Genomic DNA, 24,231 nt, shown 5'->3' on the forward strand with positions numbered 1-24,231 from the left:
TATCTGATTTTTGCAACGGCGGGTCGTGACTGGTGAGAGAGGGTTGGTGGACGACGGAACTGTCTGAAAAACAAGAAAAACTATCTTTTAATATTCACGCACGCACTGACGCACATTTACAGGGTTTATAGAGTTGTGATTCTTGGCCAGACAAGTGGAATTTTACGGCGGCGTTTCTCAGCTTTGTGATCTCGTTGCTACAATCAGGTAATGCTTCGTTCCCTCATCATTTCTCTGTGATTGTGGCGGGGATTGAGATCCATCTATAGAGATATAAGTCTTAGTTTGTGAGATATAGTTCTTTATATCTAGTCTGTTTGGCTGCCGAGAAAGTCGAGGAAGTAGTAGGAAGGAAAATCAAAATCTTTGACTTCTCCACAATTAAGCTGGGTATTTGTTCCAACGGTCAGTTGGGTAATTTTGAAGCACAAAGCTGTTGTTCTTTTTTTTTCTTCCAATTCTACGTCAATCTGTGTTTGATCATTTGTTTTGGTCAAACACGCTGAATTTTTTGAGAGACTCAGGGATCAGAGTAGTTAAAGAAGTGGTTGGGGTCTGAAATTTTTGGCTGATCTAGTTAATCCAATCCCATTGAGTGAAAACTGAGGTCTGAGTGCCCAATTGTCTCATTCGATTCCATGTTCTGGCAAATGAAACAAAATCATTGTATCTGCTTAGACCGATATCCATTGTCGGTAGCTTTGCTTACAGCTGCTGATCGTTTTTTTTTTTTTTTTGTTAACAGATTATAGTATAAAAAATTGTAAGGTAGCTGTGAGCTTTTTGTACAGCTGAGAAGATGGGATCAGGATCAGGATCATGGCACATGGAAAAAAGAGCTAATCTTAGAGGTGATTCGTCAGCAAGAGAAGTTGAGAATGCGCCTGAATCTGGGTGCCTCTCCATTGTTGTGCTTGGTGCTTCTGGCGATCTTGCTAAGAAGAAAACTTTTCCTGCGCTCTTTAACCTATTCCAGCAGGTTTGGTTCGACCCTTTTGTGAATTTTCTCAAATTTTGAGTGATGTTTGCATGGATTGTATGTATTTTTGTGGTTGTTAATCTGTTCTAAAAATTGAGAAAGAATTATATATATTGACTTCTTATATTGAATTTCGATTTAATTGGTCATGAAAATGTGTAAATGGACTGATTTCTAGTGTTCTGATTTGATCAGTATCTCTTAAGATGATGCCCTTAAATTTGATCTTAATTCTCTATCCGTTTTGATACAATTTTCTGAAAGACAACTGTGAATCTAAACTTCTGTTTGTTAAGACTACCTAGGAATTCTTTTAGACTTGCTCGTCGTTCTTAGGAGCTGTGAACTGTTATTCTCACTTTGAAATGCACTGAGTTGTTCGCAGGGATTCCTAAACCCCGATGAAGTTCACATTTTTGGCTATGCCAGGACTAAGATTTCAGATGATGAGCTAAGAAACCGCATACGTGGGTGAGTATATTTCTGTTGTCTGTTTCTATATTATTTCTTCTGATTACAATAAACATAATGAGTAGGAGCAACAATGTTTAGCTTGAACATCCATATGTCCGAAATTATTTTTACTAATAAAATATAATTTAAAGCTTACTTGCCCGCTTGATACGTAGAAGGAAGAAGAGAACTATACCTGCCAATTTTTCCTTGTTTTGCTCACTTTCATTTTCTCTTGAATTTTTTTTTCTTTGATTTTTATCTTATGTCTGCTCACTTCTTTTTCACTATTTCTTTCCCCAAATAACGTTATTCATGGTCTTCGCTCACTTGAATTATTTCTTCAATCGATTGTTATCTTTTGCTATTCAGTTGTTCATAAGAATAGCAAACAATGTAACTGCAGATATCTTATTAATGACAAAAGCGCTTCATCAGAGAAATTGGAAAATGTATCCAAGTTTCTGCAACTGGTTAGTACAGCCCTTATCCTGCATCAGTTTGGACTTGTTCCGTGGTGCACCCACAAGTAACATGTAATTGCATCAACTTATTTTTGTAGATTAAATATGTAAGCGGTTCTTATGATTCCGAGGAGGGCTTTCGGCTGTTGGATAAGGAAATTTTGGAGCATGAGTTATCAAAAAATAGCGTGGAAGGATCATCTCGGAGACTCTTTTATCTTGCACTTCCTCCATCAGTTTATCCATCTGTCTGCAAGATGATCAGGCATTGTTGCATGAATAAATGTTAGTTTTTCCAACTCATTTTTGGTTTTGTGGCTGGAATTATCAATAAACTTCTGCTAATAGTGTTTGGTCATTTATTTTAAGAAGGTAAATTTCCTTCATGTTGCCGTTCAAAGATATTGCATGAAGGTTGTTTCTGGGAAATAATGATAAAACAACTATCATATGTTGTGTAAATTGACAATGATCTTGTCTTCCTATATACATACCTAAACTTTCTTTAACATGCTTCTAGAAAGGAGTGTAAATATGACAATTAGGAAAGATGTGGATACCCAGCTGAGGAGGCATTGGTTGAAGAAGACAGTTAACTATCTGAAATGTATCAGCTATGTCTTAGCATGAAAGTTCTGTATAGGTTTCACTCTAGTCTCATTTTATGCTTCTTTAAGTAAAACAGTGTATGCTCGTGCCCTTTTCTTTTCATTCCTTTTCATTGTTATACTTTCCTCGTAGAAGTTGCCATTTTGCCATTATGCATGACTTACTTTCTAGCATTGCTCTGGAAAATCTTGTTCTCTTCACTTAAGTTTTAATAACACGAATTGAAAATTTGGCAATTTAGTTAGATGAATAAGGCATGTTGCTATTGTGGTTCCTGAATGAGATGTAGAATTTGAATATCTCATGTGGACTTCCTGAATGGCTTTATCTAATCATTTCCAGCTGATCTTGGTGGATGGACCCGGATTGTTGTGGAGAAGCCTTTTGGCAAAGATTTGGAATCTGCCGAGCAACTCAGTTCCCAGATTGGAGAGTTATTTGATGAGCTACAAATTTACCGTATTGATCACTATTTGGGAAAGGAATTGGTGCAGAACTTGGTAATATATGTATAAATAGGCTTTAGTTGTTGGTTTACTTTGTTTCATAGATTGCTTATTTCTATTCTGACATTGAATATGTAGTTGGTTCTTCGTTTTGCAAATCGCTTCTTCCTACCACTTTGGAATCGTGACAACATCGACAATGTACAGGTGAGAATCCTTTCATTGATCATGTTTGAACATTACTCACCTGAGGTGAGGTCGTAGAATTACATGTGGTATTTCCAAGCATTAATAAGCCACAAATTTCAATCTGCATCTTGTTTGTATGTTTCTCTCGCAGATTGTGTTCAGGGAGGATTTCGGGACTGAAGGTCGTGGTGGATATTTTGATGAATACGGGTATGCTATATAAATGCTTGCATCTCAGTTGGTGGAGACGAAACTTTTAAAATCTTAATTCTAAATTTCTAAACAATTTTTAGAATCTCTGTTGTTGGTTTACCTGGTTTTACATAGTAAATAGATCATGTTGGGAAAGAGGACTAACTAATTAATTGTCATTTTGGCAGAATTATTCGTGATATCATTCAAAATCATCTATTGCAGGTAAGGCATTGGTATTATGATGAAGTAGATTCATATATATTTAAAGATGTCGTCTCTATATGATTGATTACTCTCAAGTTTGGATTAGTTATTTTGTTGGAGTATTAGGCCATTTATCTTCTTGTGTCCTGAATTGTAGTTTTTCTGAGTCCATTTTAGTTATTCATGTTTGGCATTCGCTTGTGATAAGATACATATAGGAACTTGGTGGGTCATGTGTTTGTTGTGGCGACATATCCAACTGCAGCCTTCTTTCCTTGGACTTTTATTACTCCAACCTTCCCTTGCAACCCATTGCCATACAAACTCCCAACCTATCACCAGAAAAAGGAAGATGTCTTAATTTTGACAGAATTATATTATTCACTATTTATAACTGCAGGTTCTTTGCCTGGTTGCCATGGAAAAGCCCGTTTCTCTCAAACCTGAGCACATCCGGGATGAGAAAGTGAAGGTATGTATCTTTACACGCCGTTGCATGCTCTAAATCCTCTCTGATACAGTAAGCAACCAGGATCTGTTGGGTCCCCATACCTCCAATCCACACCCTTCTGTCTCTGTCCCATTAAAATTTATTTATCATAGTATACTTACTAAATGAACATAAGAAATAAAGCAAGCTTTGTAGATCTAGAGAGTATAAGATTGTCGAAAGACCTTTTTTTTAAAAGGAATTATTCATGTGTTAAAAATGACATAAAACTTTTTGAGTTTCAGACATGTCTTCTTATATTGCTTGTTGATTATTATGTGAAACTCAGGTTCTTCAATCGGTTCTTCCGATTAAAGATGAAGAGGTTATTCTTGGACAATATGAAGGCTATAGGGATGATCCAACAGTTCCTGATCACTCAAACACTCCAACTTTCGCAACTATGGTTCTGAGAATACATAATGAAAGATGGGAAGGTATGATATATTTCACAATTTGTTTGTTCTTCTCTTGAAAATTCTTTCTAGTTCAGTGAAAAATAATCTATGAGCCTCACATTTGGGTATTTATTTTATTTGTTTGTATTTACTATTTCTTTTTTTTTTTTTTTTTTTTTTTTCTTTTTTTATTAAAAAAATCTGCTTACAGTCAAAGTCAATTTCTTATTCAGGTGTCCCATTTATACTTAAGGCTGGGAAAGCATTGAATTCAAGAAAGGCAGAAATACGAGTTCAATTTAAGGATGTTCCTGGTGATATATTCAAATGTATGGCACCAGACCTTTAGAATTCTGTGTGACTTATCTTCAAAATTTTGCTTGTTTCGATTATATGAATTCTCTAGTTTTCTATGGTTAACTTGTGTGCAGAAAGGTATGTCATGATCTGACATAATTTTTGTGCCTAGCATATTGAAATATGAAATGGAAGTTGGTCTTGGGATGGGGCACTCGTCATTTCTTTTCCTTACTCATGAGCGAAAGTAATACTACAATTTACTAAGGTTTTCTTGCAATCTTCAAAAAAAAAAAAAAAAAAAAAAAAAAAACATGATTATCAGCTAAGTGAATATTTCTGTGAAGATTTTTATGCTGGGAATATGTAAAAGGGCTCATTGTCTGTTTCTGCAATATGTTCATTTTCATCTCTACTTGCTCGCTACAATGCTACATGATTCTATGTCTTCTTGCTGCCACATATCTGCTTAGTTGGCTTTCTATATTCAGTATCTTTGATTGTTACACCCCATAAAGCTGCTTTTGTATTATACTTGATGGTCTGTCAAATATTTGGCTGTCTGAAAGTTTTTAATCTGATGGTCTGTCAATTGGTTGCTTAAAAGGTTTTGATCTATTTCTTGATTGAATGCTGTCTCATTGTTTAGGTAAAAAGCAAGGGAGAAATGAGTTTGTAATACGCCTTCAACCTTCAGAAGCCATGTACATGAAGTTTACGGTATGTTAGTGATTCTAATGCGACTTTACAAGAATTGCTGGTCCACAATATTTGAGCTGGTACCTGCTTATGTTTTCATGCGTGTGTTTGTTGTTGAAGACTTGGTAGGGCATCATGTGAAGTAACAAATATTGTGCATGTGCCTGTCTTTGAATTATTTGAGTTGCAGATTTTTTCCAGGACTTTTTTTTTGGTTTGAAACTCTTCAGCACATTTCCGAATTTCTTATTCTGATCTGGAAAATGGATCCAAAATTAAGTTTTGAAAATAAGGTTGCTTTTTGTGGTTATTCAATGTAAAGGTTTGAAACCTTGTGCGCTAGTGTACCTGTTCATCTAGCTTTCACCTATCTGGAACTGGGAAAAGTATATGGGGTAGCTCTTTTCTCTGCCTGATCTTTGTATCATAATTGTTTACTTCTGATCAAAATAGGAGATAGCAACTAGCTTCATGTATGGTGATATCAAACCATCAAAACAATGATTTGGTTACTTTTTTATTTGTTCTGAGCAATTTGAGCACTTGAATTAACTTTAGTAGTACCATACATTCATACTATGTCATACTTTTGTAGCATATTGTCCTATCGGTATTACGCTGTTCATTATTAGCTGTATACAAATTTTAGGAAAATTATATAAACATTAATTTTCCTGTAATCATCTCATAAGGGTCACTAAAATTGTTTAATTTTTTGAGTTTATTGTTCTCTGAGAACCCATTGCTCAATGTCTCTCATGCAGGTCAAGCAGCCTGGACTAGAGATGTCAACAGTCCAAAGTGAATTAGACTTGTCATATGTGCAACGTTATCAAGGGGTTACAATCCCAGAGGCTTACGAACGTCTAATTCTTGACACGTATGATCCTTGCCCTTCCATATTCTTAGTGTATGATAATTCTGCTTTTGTTTACGGTAGTTGACACACCTGTTTCGGATTGCATACACAACTCTAGCGCAATAGTAATATAGGGATACTGGTGACTAATGATTAATTAGGACTGACAATTTTTAACACGTTTTGCAAACCCGACACAAAATTAGTTGGTTATAGTTGAAGGGTTTGACCTAATTAAATGAGTCGAGTTAGAGTTAATTTATATAATCTTATACCCGCTTCTCGATACAACCTAAATCCGACACATGAACACGAATTGTCACCCCTAGGATTAATACTCTTGCTGTCCATTGATTTTTTAATCATTGAGAATGGGATTTTGTTTTACAGAATAAGAGGTGATCAGCAGCATTTTGTTCGCAGAGATGAGTTGAAGGTATGAACATTGTACACTAATAAGTAAAATATATTATAACATGGCGACAGTTCCCCCAATCTGATTGTTGTGTCAACTATCAGGCGGCCTGGGAGATCTTCACACCTCTTCTGCACAGAATTGATGATGGTGAAGTGAAGTCACTTCCGTACCAACCGGGCAGCCGAGGGCCCGCAGAAGCGGATGAGCTGCTAGCAAAAGCTGGTTATGTTCAAACACATGGCTATATATGGATCCCTCCCACTCTGTAGAACGCAGCATGCTTCCTTTTATACTGAGCTTGATACGCTTTCTGATCAGAATAAGAATCTGATATGGTGTGTGAGCATTATACATGCAACATGATACAATATGTGATTCATAAATAAGTGCTCATGTAGTTCGGGCATGGTCTACTGTTAACAATAAACGAGATTCAAGTAGTGACGGAGCCAGAATTTTGATTAAAAGGGGCAAGATTAAAAGATAAAGTTGGGAAAAAAATATTTGATTATAAATATTAAATAATATAACTAAAAACTGATTACAGATATTAAAAAAATGATTAAAAATATATAGTTTATGTAAAAAAAAAAAAATGTAGCATATGTGTTGGAGTTTTTTCAACTGTTTAGATTTAATTTTAATTTTTTTTTATAAGAAATAAAAAGATAGTGAAGTTAGACGTGAACGGTTGAAAATACTACATCACATATGTTGTAGTTGTTTTTTTTTTTTTTTTTTTTTTTTTTTTTTTTTTTTTTACAGCACTAAAGCTAAAGCCATTCAAGTTTTGAGGATATATGCCCTTCTTTGTTGTTGACACTGACCCAATGTTGTCCATTCTCGCCCTTGACTCTGTTGTGGATCCAAGCAAAACTAGTACTGTTTTTCACTTTTTAATCTCCTTTGAAACATTAGGTTTTTTTTTTCTTTTCTTGGGAAAGCCTTTGAAACAGAAGTTAATGGAACAACTTATCCAAACAAAGAAGTTCATGGAACGAATCTATTCCCATCTGATTTGGTCTTGGTCTTGGTCTTGTGATTTCATTCTATACCTAGAATGCTTTAGTTCCAAGTTAAACAAAATGTATTTAAGCGTCATCTAAATAGAATATGAGCCTAACCTACTTGGACTAAAAGGACAGTTGCTTTTACTTCCTCTAATGAAACTTGGTTGAAAAGCAGAGCACCGATTTCTTTTGAGAATACCTTTTCAATGAAAACAGAGACTTGCTTGATAAGCAGAGGGAATTCTCTACAAACCTTTCATCTTGGTTTCTTAAAAGAGTCATGTTATCGGTATTATAATTTTTATTACAAGTTCACATGACATTTGTCATGTCAACAAATAAAATATAGACAGTCACGCAGCGTTTTTATAGCAATTATCATATTTGTGAGTTGACGTAAACAGTTGAAATGACACTTATTACATCAGTTACTAATATATTGACTACCAGGTGATAATCCACGTAACACTAATTTCAATGAGAAAATTATAATAAAAATTGTAATAGTCTGACATTTTTCATTCTTAATTTGGTGATTCTATTCATTTATCTTCTCTTGTTAGTGTAATCTCCTTTTTTTCAACCGGCCTCTTAAGCTTACTTCAAAAGATATCAAATACAAGTAAAATCGGATCTGCAAAATTAGTAACGGGAAATCTCGCCTAGGGTTTTCTTCTTTTTCTCTCTAGCGCCTCCAGCCAGCGTTTTTAGTTTGTTTTGAATCTATTGTTGAGGAGCCCACCCCTTTTTCGTTTTTAGGATTGTCCCTTCCTTGTTCCTTTCGGATCAAGAGGGGAAATGATCCTTCCCTGTAACCCCTTCCTTATTCAATTAGAAAAAAAAAAAAAAAAAAATACAAGTAAAACCGTACTTGTCTTTGTTATTAATATAAAAGATACGTTTAATATAAAATATATTTATAATCTACTAGATAACATGTATCACTAATTAGCAAAATATAATAGTAATATTATTATTATTATTATTATTCTGATAACGACATCGATGATGAATAACTTTGTCGTCTAATAATATTTCTTCTCTTTTTTTTTTCTGAGCTAATAATAATATTTCTTCTTGCTATAAATGAATACTTGACTTTTTGTGATCAAACATTCATCTTTTATACTTATAAAAACGATTATCTTTTAACATTTTGTAATAAAAAATCAGCAATTTTTATTTATGAAAGAATATTCTAATAGTATACTCTAACAAAAAAAAAAAAAAAAAAAAGAACCTGGGTTAAAAGAAAAGATAAATAACGCATAAAGATCTTATTCAATTATTTTCTTTCGTAGAACATTTTAAAATAAATGTTTAGTTTTCAAATTTTTAATTTTTTTTTTGACACTTTCTGGATTTTTTTTTTTGTTTAAGAAAATCATATTAAAAAGTGAATGAATTTTGAAAAATTAATAATTTTGTTTATTACTTATTAGAATGGTATAATTTAGAAACAATTGATCTCCCAAAAAAAGAAAAAGAAAAAAAGAAATAGAAATCTTAAAAGAAAAAGGAAACATATCCAATCTCCGAAAGCAAGTGCTGAAGCCTAATTGGTCCACGAAACTTATTGCAAATTCTCTCTCTCTCTCTCTGAGTCTCTGTGTTTGCAAATCCTCTCATATTAGTTCCTCCTTTTCCTTTCTCCGAATCCGCTTCTCTCTGTTTCCAAATTCTCTTTCCATTTTTCACTCTGTTTCTCAGTTCGTCTCTGTACCTTACATTGTTAGAAACATAAAAAACAACGAAAAAAATATCGATCTCTCTTTGCGTTTCTCACCTGGGTTTCCCTTCTTTTTGTTTCTATTGAGTCCATATATTTCATCCTCCTAAAAAGGCTCTGTTTTGAGCTTCATCTGCGCTCTTAATATCCCAATTCTTCTCTGATTCAGGTGCTTTTGTTTTTTCTTAGCCACCGGAATCGAGGGTTTTCGTTTCTTTTTTTTTTTTTTTTTCCTTTTTCTTCTTGCTTAGGTTTCCTTTACTAATTAAGGTTGTTGTTTGTTTCTCTTTCTGTGATATAAAAAGCTATGTGGGTATCTTGTGATTGGGTTGTTTGAGCCCAGTCTTGGTCTCTTGGCAGAGGATTTGTGTTTCTTTCCTTTGTGCTCAAGAAACAAGAATGCCTCTCAATTTATCTGATTGGGATTTCCAGGGTTTGGATTCTGAATTTGGGAGTTCTGATTGCAAGGGAATGGGGAAGGCTGAATTGGGAGGCGGTGGTGATTCGGTGGCTGATGATGATGTTATCGATAAGTTGCCTATTGATCCATTTGGAATGGATATAAACTCTACGATTACGATCACGGGTTGGTTTCAGAACTTGGGAGTGGAATCTGATTGGGATTTTGATGGTTTTGAGGTTGATGAAGATGAAAAAGAGTTCGATGATCATTCTGGGCTATTCGCAGGGCTGAATTGGGTTTGGGATGGAGAAACGAGGCCTGAACCGGAATTGAGTAACGTAAAAATTGGTGGGATATCAATTCCATGTGAAGGGTTTGATAGTTGTGGGGTTAACACTGGACTGGTTAATGTGGAGGAGTTTATGAGTTTGGGCAGTTTTGGCAATTGGGATGCTGGCAAAGGAGCTCAGAAGTGGGAGGATTGTGGGAAAACTTGTTTGGATGGTGGTGAAGTAGGTGCACCTCACGATGCCATGTTTTTTGCTTTGGCCTATCTGGGTGTGCAGGACCTGCTTAATGTAGAAAGGGTTTGCAAATCTTTGCATGACGGGGTTAGAAGTGATCCTCTTCTGTGGAGGAGTATTCACATTGATCAACGGTTGAGCGAGAAGATCACTGATGATGCTCTTCTGAAGTTAGCTAACAGGGCACAAGGGACTCTTCAGTGCTTGAATCTAGTGGAGTGCATAAAAATCACAGATGGTGGTTTGAAGCGTGTGATTGAAACCAATCCAAAAATGACAAAGGTTCGTATTTGTTACACCAAGTATCCTGGAACAAATATGATATTTGGTAATCATATTCTGTCGTTTATAAATGTTAGGGTGTTGTCTCTGGCTACCATTGATGATACTTTTTATGATATTATAGTAGATGCCTATTATGTAATTCTGTTGTTTTTCATTCTCTAATAATGCCTGTTGATGTTTTGAGGTTGTCAACATTTATTATCCTTGAAGCTACTTTCATTTTTAGTTACTATATCTGGTATGCTCTTCTTCCATTCTAAGTATTCTTTATACATGTAACAAAAATACATAATTTTTCATACATCATCCTCACTCTTATGCATGGCTGAATATGATATTAATGCCTTTTTGCATATCAATCTAATAATAGGGCGTTTGGACATCCTATACAAGTCAAGCGAGTTTAATGTATTTCAGATCGCTTCTAAAAGATTTCTCAGTGTTTTTTATGGCAATTAATTATCTGAAAAAAAGTGTGTCATCCGGTCATCTCATTCTATTTAATTTGGTATGCATGTGGCAAAAAACTTGGCATCTTTTGCAGTTCTTGATGCTGCTATTCTGTAACATTGGTTGTGGTTTTCTTTTATTGGTTTTAATCTAAATTTGAAGTTGGCAGAATAAAAAACTTCTAATTGTTGCAACTGTTTCCTTTCCCTTTTCTCTCATCATGCTTATCTTGAACCATATGTTAATTCACTATGGTCTCATTTCTAAATGGTTTTTGTTCTTCTGAGATTAACTAACTTATCACTTTGCACTTCTTGCATGCAGCTAAGTGTGCCAGGATGTATCAGACTTAGTATCGAAGGCATATTGGATAATTTAAGGACCTTAAAGTTTGTTGGCGCACCTGGAATAAAGCACTTAAGAATTGGTGGCATCTGTCGTGTAAAGGATAAGCACTTCAAAGAATTGCAGGTCTTGCTGAATGCAGACAACCATATGCAGCTGAATGCCCGCAGCCCGCAGATTTATTGTGGGAGAAATTCGCATATCTCTTGTGATGATGATCGTGCCATCGATATTGAGGTGTGCCCCAGGTGCCAGCAGTTGAGACTAGTTTATGATTGTCCAGCAGAGAGTTGCCAGGGGAAACATCAGGCTGCTCAGTCATGCAGGGCTTGCATACTCTGCATAGCACGCTGTAGCAATTGTGGGCGCTGCATTAAGGACCATGATTATGAGGAAACATTTTGTCTAGACTTACTTTGTTTGGATTGTTGGAAGCAGCTGTTTCATTGCCAAGATAGGCCAGGTGAAAAAGGCGCTTCTAAATGCACCATCTTTCATCAAGAGATCAGGTACCAGTTTTGCTTTTATGGCTGATGGACAAGATATTATATATTGCCACTGGCTGTAGATTTTGGAGTGGAATCTGCATTGTTTGGCTGTCAAGATGAGAAATACAATCGCCACTTGCTTAGAGGCTAAATGTGGAATCTCCTGTTACCATGAGGAACATGCAGCTTCTGAAGGCAGAGGAAATGTACCACTCTAGAGCTCTAACTGCATAAATGATGCTCGTTGACTTTATCTAGATAGGAGGCTAGCTTAGGATGTTTGAAGGGAAGAAGAAGAAGAAGAAAGAAAAAGGGAATGCTGGTCAAATAAAAAGAGGTTTGATGGGAATGCTGGTCAAATAAAAAGAGGTTTGATTTATAATTTTTGTTTCAAATAAGGGTGATCTGATGCTTCAGAGGCTTCTATCCAAAATTTGTATCTTTTGGGGACATTGTAAAAGTTAATTTGTAAGTGTTTGTTTCAAATAAGGGTGATCTGATGCTTCAGAGGCTTCTATCCAAAATTTGTATCTTTTGGGGACTTTGTAAAAGTTAATTTGTAAGTGTGCAACTGTGGAAGTGAGGTAGAAGAAGAAGAAGAAGAAAAAAGAAAAGAAAAAGGGAATGCTGGTCAAATAAAAAGAGGTTTGATTTATAATTTTTGTTTCAAATAAGGGTGATCTGATGCTTCAGAGGCTTCTATCCAAAATTTGTATCTTTTGGGGACATTGTAAAAGTTAATTTGTAAGTATGCAACTGTGGAATTGAGGTAGTATTAATGGTTGCTGAAGTGACAGTTGTTGTCATAAATGTCGGGATTTGTTTAGTTGATGCAGATGAGGAGTCCTACTGTTAGCTGAAAGTGCTGAAAGTATTAGGGCATATGTGTTCTGTGTCAACTTTGTGATACATTGGGTTATGTAGGCAGTTGTTTCACCCAGACTGAACTTTTATTTTACATAGAATCTGTTTGTTGCAAAGCTGTACTATTGAAACAAGATCAGTTAATAAGAGATGATTATGTACCCATTTTTATTATGTTGCTATTGTTCTTTCATTTTCTCCTATGGAGTAGCATCTCATTCTTGATAATGCAACCTTACTCCTTTTTACCTCTACTTTGATACTGACCGATGATAGTTTTATCTATCTTATGCGAGCACTTTCCAGGAAGAACTATTATTACTCTTGCTTTTTACCAGATGTGATTCTGTATGCCTACCCGCTTTCATGGTGTATGTTATGAGCATGAAGATTGGGTTAAATGGATCGAATCCTCTTGAACTATTATTTTGGTAATAGTGTCTCAGAAGACATTTTCTATTGATATATTAGTGGGAAAAATGATTCTTTGGTTGGTGTTATAGAAAACTAGTCTACAGATGTGACTGGTGGGTTTATGAAATGTGGCTATCGCATTCAAGATGTGGGAGACTGAAGTCTGAAAAGTTTGTTTAGGTTAAAATCTAAAATTATCCTCAAACCATTAGATATGAGCTGTCGGCCCTACATTAGGGCTGTGCAATAGGAGAGTTTCTTGTAAGGGCCTGTCCGAGTCTCACATGTTCGGACAGGTGTTTAGATAGCTCGAGTAGATAGAGTTCATATTGATTCTCATAAAGACTTCACTATTTTAGTGCAATAGTACGACACTATTGCATGATATCGAGATTTAGTTATGAGTACTCACAAGCAATTACATGAATAGAATTGCACTATTGCAATGCAATAGAACAGTTCTATTGCACAAGATCTAGTTATGAGTCTTCACAGACAATTACATAGGTGATGAAGTAATCTCAATGATTGCATTCCTTGATATATAATGCAAGACAATGGAATACATTATCTTGATTAAAATTTAAAAAATGGTTAGATAGGTTGCTCTACAAAATCATTCTCATTTTCTCCTCCTCTCCCATGCCAGAGGACACGGCTTTGTGTGCTTTAGTAGAGTACGTAGCCAATTGAGAGAGAGCACAATGAGATTTACCTATTCGAGCAAGTGAGTTTCACACTTCGAATTGTTCAAACACCTAATAAGTAGATATGTTTATAAGAACTTTTTTATTAAAGGTTTGAGCAAGCTGTAATTCGGTCAATGAATTGCAGTCAATCCTGATCCCTCAGTATAACTAATTTTTGCCAATGATTTAGTTATGAAATGCTTATGATGCCATGGAGGGACCTTCTAAAGACCACCTTAGGCAGAATCTTTGGTCCATTATTTGTGATAGCTAATGATATCATGCGCTACGTTAACGATGGCGTCACTCATAGTGTGACTTATAATTCAACACGTTAAAAAAAAAAGAAAAAAGAAAAAAAAAGAGGTAAATGCTATTTTTATATTACCACCTATCTTACTTGCTTGAGATTTGTGTTTTCTCAAAGATTTTTTTTACTACATATTTTCAAAGTCAAATTTGTGTTTTCTTATACCTTTTCTTCAATGTTTGAGGTGTTGTCCTGACTAAAAATGCTAGGTTTTCCATTTTTTTCTTGCACGTTGTCCAGTTTAACGGTCTAAAAATATGCTTTTGCACACTTTTTTTTTAAGTGTTTGTCATATAATATTTTTCGATATACATTTAAGCCCTTTTGGGTTTGTGTTAGGAGGGTCCCAAAGTTCTTTTTATTTTTATTTTTAAAAAAATTATTTACATAAGAGTTTTGAAAACACAAAACCAAAACAAACTTTTCTTAAAATTATTAACAAATAATTCAAAACACAATACACTTTTACCCTACATAACACGATATCACGACAAAACATTTTTTTACATCAAAACCAAAAAAAAAAACACTTTAAAAAACTATTATAAAAAATACCCTCGCTCTATTAACCACAGCAATACCAAACTAGACCTTGGAACTATTCTTGCTTGAAAGATATCCTAAAGACCATAATCTCTTACAATTGGGGATGTTGGAAAATGGAAAATTTCCTCCTACCCGATATAATTGGGCAGAGGATGTGAAGGCCCAAACAAGGCCCATGGGGGTTACAATTCCCGGGAAAAAAAATAATTATTTCCATTAGATTCAACGCTAACTTTGTCTTGAGTTTTGACTTGGATTAAATTAAAAGATATTCCGAACTTATGGCTATATATATATATATAAATATTAACCTATAAATATTAAATACCAACCGCGGATTTTTTATCCGGCCCACAACCGCCTTTCCAGACCCGAAATTGAACTGCTCTTCTTTGTTGGGTCTCTCATAACTCAGAAGACCATGGAGAACAAAGCCGCGACCATGGAGAACGGTGAAATTCCCGAAAACGCGAACGAGCGTAAGCTTTTTCTTCTTTGTTATTCATCACTGGGGTTTGGTTGTCGATTTGGGAAATCTCCAAAAAAGTCTGAATTTTGGTTCTTCTTTTTTCTTTGTGGGGGTAATATCCAGATTGCCCTGGCCCCAAATCAGAGTCTGCAGGACAATCTGACGCCTGCCAAGGTTGCCCCAATCAAGAAGTTTGTGCTACAGTGCCTAAAGGCCCTGACCCAGGTCTCTCTCCTTCTCTTATTTATTGAAAGCTTTTATTTTGTTTTCACTGCGAATTCATATATTTAATCAATAGGTATTACATTTATTTTCAATGTTTTACTAAGCACTCATGGGTTACTCTGATTTTCCTAGGTTATACTGTCTGAAATCTTAAGTTTTGAAATTTTCCAAAATTTGGTGGCAATCAATATAGTGTCTATTTTTATATGCAATTCAAATTTAGCCCCAAGTGTGGGTGAAAGTTAAGCTACCCATAAGTTTAAGGTGGTGGATTTAGGACCAGTTCCGCATGTTTTGTAGTCAAGTCATGCTTGTTATTGTTACTTGTTACTTTGAGTTGTGGATGACTCTTGGATGTATTAGAGCGATATGTAAGTTTGTTGTTACATGTTATAAACTAAAACATCCAGCCAGGAATCGTGTGGCATGATAAACAATGGGATGAAGACTTTTGAGAGAGAGAGAGAGGAGAGGGGGGGGGGGGGGGGGTGTGTGTGGGTTGGGAGTTGGTTTACAATTCTTGTGTGTATTCCTGTATTAGCATGTGGTCTTATGTTTATCCTGTGTTACGAACAACAAAACAAATACACCAACTTTAGTAGTTGGTCATTCTCTTTTGCATTTGAGGTTACGGATATTTTTCTGAAGTCGGTGTGGTGATTGTGTCCTGAAGTGTTTCAATGATTGACAGAGGGCATACATACAGATCAAGTCATTAATATTATACATACCAGTATCCTTGCAAATGATTTGCCCAACTTTCTCCTTAAGGTCTTAGGTTCGAAACCCACTGAGTGCAAACTACTTCTTGGGGCCATCAGACTGGGGGTTTGCCCCTTGAATTAATCGAGGTGCACTTGTGGGAAACTCCTTGTCGAGGGCCTGTGTACCCCCGGGATTAGTCGGAGTGAAGCTCCGGATACCCAGTGCTAAATCAAAAAAAAAGAAGAAAGAAAGCAGAAGCAACCTATAGAAATGGGTCAATGAAAGATGATTATAAGCATATTTCCTTTGTAGTTATGAGTCAACAACTCCTGAGTAATGTATTTTAATAGATTTCTGGTTTGTTTCTTTCAGTTTTTAGCTTTGATTCTCATCAATCATCATCTTTTAGTTTCAGGTTGACATCCTGTTGTTTATGTTTCCATAAAACGATTATCATATGGGAAAAAAAAAAACATTTTAACTTTTCTCAGGGGCATGCAGTTATGTTTGCGGCAGATTCTTGTAGTAGGAAGTGACAGTGGGACAGACTCTCACAATGCCCTTACCTTTGATAGAAGAGGTTGAGTTTGCTGACAGTGAAAATCATAATTAGAATTAAGGCCTTTCACTGAAAGTCTGTTAAGACTGTTCATCAAACATCATTATTCTTCATTGGAGACCTTAACTAGAATAAGTAATTTTTTTTTTCAAGTCTGCTTTGCAACTGAGCCAAAGGCATACTGAGCATCTCCAAGTCCCAACTGACTGCTGGCTGCTGCACTTTCTTAGTGATCTTGTGTTGTTACCCTATGTGTGGAAGAATGTGCCTAATTTTCTGACACAGTATTTTAATCCAAATATGGAGTAATCAGAATGTGAGAGAAAAACCCAAATACTATGTGTCGTTGGGAAAAAATAGCTATGCCAGAATGTATTGGTAGAGATTTTTTTTTTTTTTTTTTTTGGGGGGGGGGGGGGGTGTCTGATATGGCGAAATTAATTAGTGTGTGGAGGTCAGTGATTAAATTTATACATGGGGTGCAAGATATTCAATATATCTTTAGGTTATCATTCAGATAAGAAGTCATGCCGACTTGTATGGTGCAAGTTGTGTTCATGACCAAACAGCAAGAAGAAATTTCTGTAAATTTTTATTTCGATGGAATATTTCTTTGGTACAAATTTGGCCCATGCAGGATTCATCTCCTGTTTATGCATAACATTTTTAAGTAGTATGTACCCTGTCTTAACGTTCTGCATGTTGGTTTCTGCAGACTTGGTTGCAATTGCAGAAAGATTGGCTACTGTCAAGCATAAGATACTAGTTTTATCAGGGAAGGGTGGAGTTGGCAAAAGCACATTCTCTGCCCAACTGTCATTTGCTTTAGCAGCAATGGACTTCCAGGTAGGTCTACTTGACATTGACATTTGTGGCCCGAGCATACCCAAGATGCTTGGCCTAGAAGGTCAAGATGTCCACCAGAGCAACCTTGGTTGGTCTCCCGTCTATGTTGAGTCCAACCTTGGCGTCATGTCGATTGGATTCATGCTTCCTAACCCTGATGAAGCTGTCATATGGAGAGGCCCACGCAAGAATGGGCTCATCAAGCAATTCCTGAAGGACGTGTACTGGGGTGAACTTGATTTTTTGGTTGTTGATGCTCCTCCCGGGACCTCAGACGAGCACATCTCAATTGTCCAATTGCTCGAGGCTACTGGAATAGATGGTGCAATTATAGTCACCACTCCACAAGAAGTCTCCTTGATTGATGTGCGGAAAGAAGTGAGTTTCTGCAAGAAAGTTGGAGTTCAGGTTCTCGGGGTTGTTGAGAACATGAGTGGCTTGTGCCAACCAGTGATGGATTTCAAGTTTATGAGGATGACGGAGACAGGTGAACAGAAAGATGTTACAGAGTGGGTTAAGGAATATCTGAGAGAAAAAGCCCCAGAACTTCAAAATTTGATAGCTTGCAGTGAAGTCTTTGATAGCAGTGGTGGTGGTGCAGAAAAAATGTCTAGGGAAATGGGTGTGCCTTTTCTTGGCAAGGTACCATTGGACCCACAGCTCTGCAAGGCAGCTGAAGAAGGTAGATCCTGCTTTGCTGATAAAAAATGCCCAGTGAGCGCTCCTGCACTGAAGATGATCATAGAAAAACTAATAGAAGAGCATGGGTTCTCAAAAATGTTGGTAGATGATAGTGCATAGGCTATTAGCTTTGGCTAGTGGTGCTAGTGGATCAAAATTTTGTCTGTGTTCTTCTGTCCCCTTTTATCTATAAATGGCATGAATTTCATTTGTTTGTGGCGTTTACATTACTTTTTAAGTTATATGTAACAGCAGAGTTGTTTATACATGACCACTGGTGAATGTAATGACCCTTTTTTTGCTGTTTCAATTAAAAAGATACCCCTTCTTGTATCTGCCACAGTAAATCAGTGATGGTTCCATAACATTATAGAATGTGCGTTATTTATTGGTTTTAGATGCTTACAATGATTTTGATATGCATAACTTACCAATAATAGTTACCAATTGTGTGCATCTCTGGACACTGGATAGACAGCAGAGGGAGATTCTTGTATTAAAAGTGACTACCTTTTTCTCTCTCTTTTTTTTTTTTTTGGTTTTTCCTTCATATAGAGGCTTGTTTGAAACCATCAATTCCAAGTTCCATGAAGAGCACACGGGTGATATTTATATGCCACTATGTTTTTTTTGGTAAAGAAGCTAGAGAACTGCAATGCTGATAAGATAACACACGAAATGTCTCATCGTGTGTTATCTTATCAGCATCAAGCCATTTTTTGAGAGATATAAGAGTGAATCTTATCAGCATCAAGCCATTTTTTGAGAGATATAAGAGTGACATGTACAAGAGGGACTTTTAGACTTACTTATGTTCAGCGCATGTATTCTGGTTATAATTTTTTGGGCATGTATACTCATTTTTATTTTTATAAAGAGAATAAACTTAATACATAATTATATGTGCTAATTAAAGCATAAATAAACCTTGAGCATTTGAGTTAACTAACAAGGAACATCTATGAGCAATGCTTGAATTATAGCGGAAAAATAAGTTGTTTACCAAACTTAAGAAATGTGAATTTTGGAGGGAGAAGGTGTCATTCTATGCTTCCAATTATATGTCAACATGTGATTGAAACCATGTAAGCTACTAAAAAAATTTAACACCCTCTAATCATATGCTGACACGTGTCAACAAGTTGTAAAAGAGTTGTACAGTCTAATATTATTTCTTTCAATAAAGAATGTGAAATAAAATCCCAATCCTGACTAATATACGGAACACTACTTAACTCAAAAGCTTTACTACAATACATAGAAAATCTGCACATCTCATTACATTTGCATAATTAATATTTTAATTTGATAATTAAAATATTAAATCAGCAATGATTGAACTCGTCGCTGTTAACGATCCTTTCATCACCACTGATTACATGGTCCCTCCTCTCTCTCTCTCTCTACTTTCATATAATTTACAATGTTTGTTGAGATTTTCATGGTAGCCAAAAGCTGGCTATTGAATTTTTCTTCCTTTTTGAATGATTTGTACTTCGGCAATGTAATGCATGCATTAAATAAAAATCCAGTTTTGCTAAGTCTAATTCTGGAATTGTGCTGCACAGACCTACATGTTTAAGTATGACACTACTCACGGCCAGTGGAAGCACCATGAACTCAAGGTTCACGACTCCAAGACCCTTCTCTTTGGGGACAAGCAGGTCACTGTTTTTGGTATCAGGTATTATCTGCTTCTGTTTCCTTAATTCTTTGCTTCTTATCTAGAGGGAAATGAGAAATGAGGTGAGGTCATGAGAGATGTTTTGTAATAACTGATATTTGAGGATGGCATTGGTAATTTGGTGGATTTACTTCCATATCACTTGGTCTCTGTTTTCAACTGGCTTAAAAATTACTTGAGTTTATCTTGCTTCCTCGATCGATGTTGAGTTTCCATGTTCCGAGTTTTGTGAATGATTTTATCGATTTTGGATGGGCATATGTAGGAATGAGGATGCAAAAAATGTTTTGCCATTTCTTTAAATTGTTGTAATTGGCGCACTCAAACGCATTCTCTAAAAATAGATGTTGCATGTTTTGTTAATCTTAATAAAAATGGTAAGCGATAATTATATCTAAAGCAGTGTACTAGGGGAGGCATGCACCAAAATAGAGGATGCGAGCAAAGGCATGACTTTAGGTCACATAAAGAGTTGCAATGGACCTAATCCGCTAAAACGAAGAAATTGATTGTCGACAATGTAGTGCTTTGGATGCTAATCCCCTTCTAGTCTGACGCCATACTACCTTACGCCTAAACGATAATTATCATCTGAGGAGAAGATCTGCGCAAATCACATCCTTCCTTTCTATGTCGTGAAAATGGCACGAAAACAGATAATAGAGAAGAAAGAGTCCACATCTAGTGCTTCAAACTTCCAAGGCTGCATTAGCCAGACTATGACAAAGATACAATTTTACTCTTGAGCTCTCAAGATTGGGATAGTGAACAACTAAGGTTGTCAACAGGGGACAAAGTAAGAGCTATTTCTCAGCCAAGATTTGCTTGAAAAGAAGAGGATCCTTTTCCGTCAACAGAGGATAGAAATGAAAGGGCAACACCATACACCAGCAAATTACCCGTGAACACACATCCATGTTAACTGAATAGAGGCTATCATCCATTTCCCAGGTGCATAGTCAGATAGGGAGATATTTCACATTATGAGCTGCATTACAACCACACACATATTGCCAAGGAATAACATGCATGCATACATGGCTTAATTCATCACACACACTCGGAAAGAAATAAATTATATCATTTTGAATCATATGCACAAATAGGCAACCTAAGGCCATCAATCATGGGCCACAAAGTAAAATAAAACATCAATGACTCTTGAAGCAACTTTGGGAAAGACAAATGCATTCAGCATAGATTAACATACTTAAGTACAAAAATTGTATCTTTGAAGTTATAACATATGGTAAACAAAGTAATGATTTCAGGATTGAGAAAAAAACCATGCATTTTAAACTTAATCCCCAAAACATCCTAAATTTTTCATTTCTGATTCTTAAAGAAACTTCAGATCATATGGTCTTAGATACATAAATAAAAAGCATCACAGCAATAAACCAACAAATGTGCGAATCCACGAACTTTTCATGTTGTTATGCTATGTCCTGATGACCTGCAAACAAACAAAACAAACAAAGACTGAATATCAAAAGAGTATCATTTCATATGCAATCTATATGTTTTTGCTAATAATTGAACCATCACCACTACCCATTTCAAGGCCTTTGGCATACTTCCACTTACAGAAAAATCTAACTCACAATATTTTCCATGAAAATTAAATGGAATGAAAAAACATCAACACACATGCTAATTGGATCGATATGTTCATCATCTGATGCAGAGAGAAGCACACTAGCTGATTAATATTTCTTTTCTTGTACCAAAGACTCCTACAAGACTCTTATATATAAAAGAAACAAAACAAAGTGAGCAAACACTTTATAAAACAAAGTCAGGCTCGCTAGATTCAGCTACACAACAAGAAAGTACAGAACCTCCATAGTCAAAGTGAATAGATTCAACCGATTCAATCAACCAATAATGTTTTTTTTTTTTTTTTTTTTAAATGTCATTCAGTTATCAATTACCAAAAGCATTCCATGGTTCCAGATATCAGTCATTAAAAATGTCCCTCTTTTCTTTATATCAAGAATCATCTAACTATTCTTCTTTTAAAAAATGATTTTCCTTAATTTCTATTCGAAATCATAGTTTAACAAAAAATGCCTATATAAATGATACAAAAGCAGATAAACTGCATATCTGATGAATGAAACGAATCTGCCTGCAAATCACAACGTTAACTTTACACACAGAACTGCCTAACCTCCAAAAACCATCCGCATCATAAATTAGTTTAAAACTTTCTTTATATCTTTCAAGAAAGAGCTAAAGTTCCTACTAACCCTAATTCTAGTGGAATAGGGCAAAATCCTATGTTAACCAAATAGAAACCTAGAGTTGATTCACACCTTCCATTAGACTTGGTCATTACTACAAACACAAAAGATTACAGAAACGACCAACAAAGTCCTAGATCCACAATCGAACCTTCAGGAACAAACAATTATAGTAACAAAGTTAAACCAAACCAAACACAACAGAATTGTATAGATTACGATGTAATACCCTAATTCCAAGAAAGTAACACAAAAGTACTAAAACATTAGCAATAAAAATGCCCCAATACAATCTCTTGCAAGAATACAATGGAAATCATACAATACTATTAGAATTAGCAATTTTATTGAAAGCCAAAAACGCTAGTATCATTATACCGACTCAACGCGTGGCATTGAGAGCCATGAGCATCTGCTGGCCACCGGGCAAATACGCCACATTGGGTGACTTAGCCAGCGTGTGAGCGTTCTCTCTCAGGGCTTCGATCTTCCTCAGCTCGATCAGGCCCATCCCGGCCTGCGCGGTTGCATCTGATATCATCTTAGCCGACTCGCTCTCACCCTCGGCCCGAATGATCGCCGCGCGCCTCTCCTGCTCCGCCTTGGCCACCACAAACTTCGACCGCTCCGCCTCCTGCTGCGCCACCTGCTTCTGCTCCACGGCCCGCGAGAACTCCGCCCCGTACGAGAGGTGCGTTATCGCCACGTCGTCCAGCACGATGTTGAAGTTCCTGGCCCGCTCGGTCAAGCCGTTGCGGACCAGCGCCGAGACCTGAGGCCGCTCCGTCAAGAGCTGGTCGGCGTTGAATTGAGCCACCACGGCCTTGAGCACCTCGTTACCGATCGACGGGAGGACCTTCTCGTCGTACTCGAGCCCTAGGGTTTGGACGATCTCGGGGAGGCGCGTGACCTCAGGGCGTGAGAGCACACGCAGGGTCAGGTTCACCATCTGGAGATCCTTGGTGCCGGAAACCGACGAGAAGGTGTGGGGCTTGGTTCGGATGTCGAAGATGAAGGGCTTCTGGAGCCATGGGACAAGGAAGTGTGTGCCCTCGCCGACGGTATCATCAAGAATCCCCCGAAGCCGATCGAAGATGACGGCGCGTTGGCCTCCGTCTACAGTGTAGAGCGAAGAGTTGAGTAAGGTGGCAGTCGCGCCGAGGCCAAGCGCGGCGCGTGCGATGTTGGTGAGGAAAGAAACGGCGGCTTGGCTGCTACCCATTGAGTACGGTCGCGTCTGTGCGAGTGAAAATGATAGAGAGCGCTGGAGGGTTTTAGGGAGGGATTCGAGGGTTTTGGGAGGTTTTTATCGAACCTTTGTTTACTTGGAAGAGTTGGAGTTGGGCCTGAATTTGGCCCAACCAGATGTTCGGACTTCAGAGTTCAGAGCAAGGACGTGGGCGTTTTTATAAATTGCCTTATTAATGGATAAATCACATTTTCTCCGGTTATAATCTCTCTCGAGCTTCTAAATCACTGCAATTTTTTCCATAATTGGAATTAGAGTTTAACTTCAATAAGGGTCCATTTGTGGTTATGTTTTTAAATCAAATTGTAATTTTGGAGCGTTTGAGATTGTGATTTTAAAAACGCAAATTTTAAAATCGTGAAAAAATATGCGATTTCTATAAGGTGACTATGGGGTACTTATTTGAAAAAGTACAAATTTAAACCAAAATCATGATTTCGCTTAAAACAATATTTGGCGCAATATTTACCTATTTGGCCATGAAAACGTAATCTAAAGTTATCCAAACACTCAATTAATAATATATATATATATATATATATATATATATATATATATTTCTTAACATATTTTACCAAACGTCTATGTGATTTTAAAAATGTAATTTTTAAAATTGCACTTTCAAATGGGACATATGAATATATAAACTTGATCATTTACCTCCCAAAAAGAGAGGTGTTACATCAGCATTTCGGACACCAAAAAAAAAAAAAAAGCCTAAAGGAAAAATACAAAACATTTCCAAGTGATTACACTCATTTGCAATCAACTCTTAAAATTATAAAATAAAATAAAAATGGCTTAAAACAT

The 24,231-nt window shown here is 36.4% G+C and overlaps 4 protein-coding genes across 4 annotated transcripts; 3 read left to right on the forward strand and 1 right to left on the reverse strand.

Annotated features, from left to right (window-relative positions):
• Positions 1 to 7,140, forward strand: LOC132180836 (glucose-6-phosphate 1-dehydrogenase 6, cytoplasmic). The gene is made up of 16 exons (XM_059593808.2): positions 1 to 207; positions 746 to 979; positions 1,365 to 1,450; positions 1,839 to 1,905; positions 1,995 to 2,181; positions 2,848 to 3,005; positions 3,090 to 3,158; positions 3,292 to 3,350; positions 3,521 to 3,557; positions 3,940 to 4,011; positions 4,319 to 4,466; positions 4,661 to 4,756; positions 5,374 to 5,444; positions 6,188 to 6,303; positions 6,673 to 6,718; positions 6,802 to 7,140. Exons 2-16 carry the CDS (start codon positions 800 to 802, stop codon positions 6,967 to 6,969), a joined length of 1,560 nt encoding a protein of 519 aa, XP_059449791.2. The 5' UTR covers positions 1 to 207; positions 746 to 799; the 3' UTR covers positions 6,970 to 7,140.
• Positions 7,141 to 9,284: 2,144 nt separating this feature from the next.
• LOC132183298 (RNI-like superfamily protein) lies at positions 9,285 to 12,969 on the forward strand. Its single transcript, XM_059596699.2, is given in 3 exon segments — positions 9,285 to 10,648; positions 11,426 to 11,920; positions 11,922 to 12,969. Coding segments are annotated over 3 exon segments (1,398 nt in total). The 5' UTR covers positions 9,285 to 9,838; the 3' UTR covers positions 12,015 to 12,969.
• Positions 12,970 to 15,097: 2,128 nt separating this feature from the next.
• On the forward strand, positions 15,098 to 18,607 carry NBP35 (nucleotide binding protein 35). Its single transcript, XM_059596696.2, has 3 exons — positions 15,098 to 15,236; positions 15,350 to 15,451; positions 17,431 to 18,607. The coding sequence occupies exons 1-3, from the start codon at positions 15,179 to 15,181 to the stop codon at positions 18,360 to 18,362; spliced, it is 1,092 nt and encodes a 363-aa protein (XP_059452679.1). The 5' UTR covers positions 15,098 to 15,178; the 3' UTR covers positions 18,363 to 18,607.
• A 2,490-nt stretch (positions 18,608 to 21,097) lies between these two features.
• Positions 21,098 to 23,485, reverse strand: LOC132181097 (prohibitin-3, mitochondrial). Its single transcript, XM_059594162.2, has 2 exons — positions 22,551 to 23,485; positions 21,098 to 21,382 (listed from the first exon to the last, which is right to left on the reverse strand). Exon 1 carries the CDS (start codon positions 23,392 to 23,394, stop codon positions 22,555 to 22,557), a length of 840 nt encoding a protein of 279 aa, XP_059450145.1. The 5' UTR covers positions 23,395 to 23,485; the 3' UTR covers positions 21,098 to 21,382; positions 22,551 to 22,554.
• Between the last annotated feature and the right edge of the window lie 746 nt (positions 23,486 to 24,231).

This window comes from Corylus avellana, chromosome 5 (assembly GCF_965113065.1).
Source record: "Corylus avellana chromosome 5, dhCorAvel1.hap1.2, whole genome shotgun sequence".
In the NCBI taxonomy this organism is placed as follows: domain Eukaryota; kingdom Viridiplantae; phylum Streptophyta; class Magnoliopsida; order Fagales; family Betulaceae; genus Corylus; species Corylus avellana.

What these genes read in the sequence shown, in the direction of transcription:
- LOC132180836 (XM_059593808.2), top strand. Translation starts at nt 800, where the DNA reads ATGGGATCAGGATCAGGATCATGGCACATGGAAAAAAGAGCTAATCTT. An exon ending in ACAACATCGACAATGTACAG is followed by an intron (nt 3,159 to 3,291) that starts GTGAGAATCCTT and finishes TTTCTCTCGCAG; the next exon opens with ATTGTGTTCAGGGAGGATTT. An exon ending in TTCGCAGAGATGAGTTGAAG is followed by an intron (nt 6,719 to 6,801) that starts GTATGAACATTG and finishes GTCAACTATCAG; the next exon opens with GCGGCCTGGGAGATCTTCAC.
- NBP35 (XM_059596696.2), top strand. Translation starts at nt 15,179, where the DNA reads ATGGAGAACAAAGCCGCGACCATGGAGAACGGTGAAATTCCCGAAAAC. An exon ending in TCCCGAAAACGCGAACGAGC is followed by an intron (nt 15,237 to 15,349) that starts GTAAGCTTTTTC and finishes GGTAATATCCAG; the next exon opens with ATTGCCCTGGCCCCAAATCA. An exon ending in GCCTAAAGGCCCTGACCCAG is followed by an intron (nt 15,452 to 17,430) that starts GTCTCTCTCCTT and finishes TGGTTTCTGCAG; the next exon opens with ACTTGGTTGCAATTGCAGAA.
- LOC132181097 (XM_059594162.2), bottom strand. Translation starts at nt 23,394, where the DNA reads ATGGGTAGCAGCCAAGCCGCCGTTTCTTTCCTCACCAACATCGCACGC.